Source organism: Fulmarus glacialis, unplaced genomic scaffold, assembly GCF_000690835.1.
Source record: "Fulmarus glacialis isolate BGI_N327 unplaced genomic scaffold, ASM69083v1 scaffold9525, whole genome shotgun sequence".
Taxonomy (NCBI): Eukaryota; Metazoa; Chordata; class Aves; order Procellariiformes; family Procellariidae; genus Fulmarus; species Fulmarus glacialis.
The window spans coordinates 1-6212 of record NW_009214933.1 but is presented as its reverse complement, the minus strand read 5'-3'; the positions used below and the strand labels follow the sequence as shown (position 1 = coordinate 6212).

Sequence of the window (6212 nt, the reverse complement as noted above, 5' to 3'; positions counted from 1 at the left end):
ACAACCGATGGAGAAACGCCTATGGTAAGGGGGTAGTTCATATTGCCTATGTCTGGGTGGAGTTAATCACTTTTTGGAGGTACTTTGGGCTTCAAAGTAGGAGCCTAGATTAATTTTAACTAGACATCCACCTTTTAGAGGACATAAATTAGTGTAATGGCTCCTGTAGAAATGTAACTGGTAGAGGGAACATTACCAGTACATATCACTGTCCATCATAAATTCTTGTAACTTTGAATGGTTCATCATGCTCCATGTTCACCCTTAGCAGCTGAATGATGGCATCTCTACCCACACTTGGTGCCACCAACCTACCCTTCTGTGCCCAAGAAACTGGACATTTCTTCTGAACTATTACTTTTTTTTGCAGAGATCAGCCCATATATGCATCAGTTGCCTTCTGTTGCAACTAAGTACATGTGTATAAACATCAAAGAATTGCATCTGTGTGTCTATACCTATGGAGGAATTAGTCACCACTGTCATGGGAATGTTCAGATGACTGATAAATTAGACCAGTTTCAAACTTTAAAACAGAACTTCACTAGGTTGACATTCATTATTAATACACATCATCAGTGGTTGGTTTTTAATCATTAACATTCATTATCATCATCTATTCAAGTCTTAACAATGTTATTCTACGCCTGCTAGTGTCTGACACAACCAAAGCTAATCCCTGGAATTCAGCAAAGTTACTGCTGCTTTGATGACACTGGTAATACCCTACCCCCCATCCACCATCTGAGGAGAAAGTCCTGGAAGAAGCTTTCAGGAGGACCTTTTTTTCCCCAAAAGACAGACTCTTGATCCAATCTATGTATTTTTTTAAAAAGAAGGTAGGAAGAAGCCCATGAATTGTATATTTTCTTTTTCCAAGGACATTTGATTAATTTTTCCTGTAGGTAGGTTTAGATTTGCCCCTTTTCAACCTTTCCCAAAGATATTTCTGCTTTTGATATTTTTCTCTGTATATTCAGTTTTAAATAAAATGGCAAGACATTTCTTCTAAGTGTCATGTTATCTTTTATTTATTTATTTATTTATTTTCAGGGTTAATTTTCCTCAGGAGAAAAGTAGGAACAGTTATTAACTCTCTCCCACATCAGCATATTTGTGGAGCTAGTGAAGAACTGGTACAGAAGTGGAACTCTGTTGTGTTTCAGACAGAAATATCTGAATTATTCATTACATCTTCTGCAAAATCAAGATTCAGAAATCCTTAAAATGATCCCAGTAATTTATACATGGACTTTACCCCTGAAAAGTAGGACTCCAGTTCCATGGCTAGACTCACAGTATACCAACATGACAGCCATAATATTCCTGAATCTTCTCTCACTTCTGTGGAGCAATGTGTTCAGACAAACAGTTAATGCCCTTTACTATATTTCTAGCCTTTCTGTGATCAGGGGACACACCTGTGATGGGCAAAGCTGTGACTGCTCACACTTGTTCACAGGCATTGCCAATGTGTGATACCCACCGGGATGCAACATCCTACGCTAGGTCATGGAGTTGGCAAGCAACATAAATAGGTTCAAGATTGTGCTTGATCCACACAACAAAATTACACAGAAGAGCAGCTGGGTTCAATCACACAGAACTTCCCTTCTGAACCTACTACTTTGTACAGGGATGGCCTGATTTACCTCCCCCTCTACTTACTATTGTAACACTACCCTGCCTGGCCACCCTACTTGCACATTTTACAACAAACATGAAACCTCCATGCCTCCCTCAGTAAGATTGGGTCCCTGCTAGAACAGTAACAATGGGAAGACTGGTGAGTTTTTAAATCTACATTATAAGCTCTCCATTAAGCAAGTCCAGTCTTACTGAAAATCCCTTTTGTTGCCTTCACTAATACTGTCAGCCAAGATCCGCCAAAGATCATCTTTGATTTCTCCCAGTCCTGCATGTTCAGGAGCACATATCCTGTTATGTTTTACAAAGCTCTGAAAATGCTCTATTTAAAGTAGTAATCAGTTAAATGAAATCCCATTGCAGGTATTATGCTGAAGTCTAGAACAGAGACACACTTTGTAAATCTACTAATATTTCCAGTTTCTTTCTAGGAAAAAAAAAAAAGAACGAACGAATGAATGAATAAGTACAACCACACCCAAGCTTTAACTAGCAAGAGTTAAAGGGAAAAAGGTAATGTCTGGTTTTGTGGTTTTCTTAACTGTACTGATGTGGAGATGTGAACTGCTCACTACAGAGAGTAACAGCAGCATTTTAATGCTTAATTTGCACACATAAGACACAGTCTTAGACTGATTTGTAGTTTACTCTATGACCTAAAAGTGTGTTCACAGAGACACTAGCTAATGACTGAGCTCATGTTTTCAAGTGTTTGCTAAAATCACGGCCTGCATCTGTCGCCAAAAAAGCTGCAAGTAATTTTTTTTTTTCTTCTTTCACTAGACACACTAAATGCTTCACTTCCGTGCAAGAAAAATAGTTTTGAACAATAACTGGAGAAACTTTTCAGGCTTTACTAGTTCCAGACCATTCAATTAACACACTTTCCTGACTTTTCCCAAGCCTGGCAGCTCTAAAGAGAAATGATGATCCCACAGTAATTAAAACTTCTGTAGTTTTCATAATTAGCATCAGGGAAGAAACAGGTGATATGTTGAAGCGATCCACTTTTATTTTGCTTTTGGACTTACATGAAATGACAAATGTATTTTTACATAGCCATTTTGAGAAACCAGAAAAGGGAGCTGTCTTTTGGGCAAAGGCCAAAGGGTTATTTTCCTGAGTAAAAATAAATAAATACCAAAATACCCGATTTTATTATAAAATAACATTTTCCTTTTATTCTTAAAATAAAATAGTCTTTTCAATTCAGACTCAAAAATGAAGGTGCTATAAACAATACTTGCAATTAACAGAGTCCGCCACAGAGGTCAAGCAAAACAGTGAGGCTAGGAAAGAAAATTCATCTGGAAAAAGCTGGTTGTAAGAAAGTCAACACAACCTTCATGCCCAGAATCTTCTTAGACAAGCCCAAGCAGGTATGGCCTCAGCTGCAGCTGATGATGTTAAAGAGCACACAGGAACTGGAAAAGCATGAGGTTTTCTTCTTCTGAACTCCAGTTTCAGATTCTAAAAGTGGCTACCCTGAAAATCTTCCTAACAGCTTCGGAACTGCAAAGTGTTACAAAACAAATTTGGAGTTTTTCATTTTCTTGTATGTTTAAAGTTCAAGGGTTTTCCTACTAGATTAAGTTGTATATATCTCCACCCAAGGCCCCCAAAAGTACAAATACCATCTCAACCCCTAGACTCTCAGTGTTCTTCCAGAAGGTGGATCTTAATATGCACTGACAGATTTTTAGAAGCTCTTCATTAATTAGTATTCAAAGTCCATACTTCCCACAGAAGGCAAAACCGTAACACAACACAACCATTACAAGGCAACGGTTCAGGCAGTAAGCAAATATATATGCCTTAAACTATCCCACAACCCATCAGGGTCCCTGACAGAATAACAATGGTTCTGTTTCTCCTAAATGGAAAGAAAAATTCCACTAGCACAGAAACAGAATAAACAGGGCTTGTAAACTAAAGTTTGCAAATCCATAGCATTGACCACTCTCTAGATCAAATAAAAACTTCCTTCTTCTGTAACCTCACCCCGTGTACATTCCTGTGGCAAGTTCAATTTGCTGCAGTCCAAATTCATACACCAATATGGCCTTTCTCCTCTTATACTTGCCCTCCAAAATCACTCTTGTATTTCCAGCATGGTGTATATCAGAATCAGCTGCTACATTGCTAAAGTGTACTGGAGACTCATCTTCCACCAGTTCTTGTCATGTAGGCAAAAAGTGAGTGAGGGACAACAGATCAGAGACAATAACACAGTTTCTGACACTCACTGCACAAATATATACTTGGAATATTTATACATCTTCAGCCTTTAAGGTGGTTCCCTGCAAAGTTTCTTTACTTTTCACTTCTCATCAGACTCAGAATTGTTCTGTAAGAACTGCACATGGAGAAATATTTTTGCAAGGCTTCTCGAACCTGCCTGTTCCTCAGACTGAAGATGAATGGGCTGAGCAGAGGAGATACCACTGTGTTGAGAATAGCTACCCCTTTGCTGATGTCAAGCCCACCCATGTGTGTGGGTTTAACATACATGAAAATGCAACTCCCATAAGAGATGAAGACAAGAATAAGGTGAGATGCACAAGTGGAAAAGGCTTTCTGCTTCCCTGAAGCAGATGAAATGTGCAATATAGTGGAAATTATATTGGCATAAGACAGGACTGTGATAATAAGAGTGCCCAGGAGAGAAAAAACAGCTATGGAGAAGTTAACAAGATCTAGAACAGGTGTTTCTGTGCAGGAAAGTTTTATTAAAGGTGCACTGTCACAGAAGAAATGGTTAATGTTTTGGTTACAAAAGGGTAACTGGAAGACAACAATTGATGGGCCAATCAGAAGTGCAAAACTCAGCCCCCATGAACCAAGCACTAGTAAGCTACAAAGCCCATTGCTCATTATGGTGGAGTAAGACAAGGGGTAGCAGATGGCTACATACCTGTCAAATGACATTGCTGCCAAGAGAAGAAACTCTGTCGTGCCAAAGATGAAATATAAAAAAAGTTGAACAAAGCAACCAATCACAGAAATTGTGTTTTCTCCTGATGCGAGGTTGAACAAGACCTTAGGAATGACAGAAGAAGTGAAACCAATTTCCAAGAGTGAAAAGTTCCAAATAAAGTAATACATGGGCACACGGAGCCCACGGTCCACGATGCTGATGGTGACAATCACTATGTTTCCAATTATAATTGAGATGTAGATGACAAGGAGAACCACAAACATAAAGATCTGCAACTTCCTGCCAGCTGTGAAACCCACAAGGATGAAATTCTTGACCATGGTTCGGTTTTCCATTGCAACATTTACTTATGTGTCTCGTGTTGTGAATAACTGGGGGGGAGAGGAGAGGGAGGATTCAATGCTGTATTTTAAATTTAAATGTATATGAAACATGAATCAGCAGAGAATTGAAAGGAAAATTACTCTCTAACATGAAGGCATGCTATCAATAAACTACTCAATACTTCTGCTTTCTTTTCCATCACTATTAGCTTTTTGTTTATTCCTGATTTCAAAATATGGAAAATTACACAGCTGCTGTAGTTCATACTACCACTGTACAGCCAAATCCAAACTTCAGAAAGAAAGCTGAGAGGACTAAAGTAAGATTTCAAATGAAAAACATGTCACTGAAGTCAGTTTCTACTGTTCTTTTCTGATTTCTTTCCAATCTAAGAAAACCATGACAAAGTTTAAGGGACAAGAAGAGATCCTATTTTTGTTGAGGCTTCTAAACTCCTCAATGTATTTGAAGCTAGAAGTATTGCAAGAAAATAAATCCGCTTTCCTAGGAGTCTGTTTTCAAAAATTTTCACATGAACAGTAAGTTAGTTACCTTTGTAACACGACGTAAGTCAGGGTTTAAGTCTAAGAGGTTTCATGCTCCTGCCATTCTAATGCACTAGCTAAGGCTGAACACTGTCTCTCGTCTCCAGGCACATTCTCCAACACGAAATGATGAAGGCTTTTAAGTAACTGACAAAGAATAAGGGGGAGGGAAGATATCTACCCTGGGACAGCACAGAGTCTTGTAAATGTAAACACCACCACTGGACTAGCACGTTAAATTCTCTAATTACTGTTCGTTCTAGACTGTGATCACTGTCAATGTATTCATGTATGAAGAGGAACAGTAGGTCTCTCTAAAAGCATGGTTTCATTCTCTGGTGAATGGGAACATCTGAAAATTTGAGTTAGCAGACTGGTTCCCATTCTTCAAAAACCAATACATGTGGGACCTTGGTACTCAGTACTAGTTCACAGGCATTAGCTAGTTTGTTCTGGTTTTGGCTGGGATAGAGTTAATTTTCTTCCTAGTGGCTGGTGTGGTGCTCTGTTTTAGATTTAGTATGAGAATAATGTTGATCACACACTGATGTTTTAGTTGTTGCTAAGTAGTGCTTACCTAGTCAAGGACTTTTCAGCTTCCCATGCTCTGCCAGGTGCACAAGAAGTTGGGAGGGAGCACAGCCAGGACAGCTAATCCAACTGGCCAACGGGGTATTCCATACCATCTGATGTCATGCACAGTGTATAAACTGAGGGAGGGGGGCTGGTGAGCAGCGATCGCTGCTCAGGGACTGGCT

The 6212-nt window shown here is 39.1% G+C and overlaps 1 protein-coding gene across 1 annotated transcript; it reads right to left on the bottom strand.

The window, feature by feature from the left end:
* Positions 1 to 3960: 3960 nt before the first annotated feature.
* On the bottom strand, positions 3961 to 4920 carry LOC104070434 (olfactory receptor 49 {ECO:0000312|EMBL:EDL36361.1}-like). The gene has a single exon (XM_009578759.1). The coding sequence runs from the start codon at positions 4918 to 4920 to the stop codon at positions 3961 to 3963; it is 960 nt and encodes a 319-aa protein (XP_009577054.1).
* Between the last annotated feature and the right edge of the window lie 1292 nt (positions 4921 to 6212).

Coding starts and splice junctions, on each gene's coding strand:
- LOC104070434 (XM_009578759.1), bottom strand. CDS start 4,920: ATGGAAAACCGAACCATGGTCAAGAATTTCATCCTTGTGGGTTTCACA.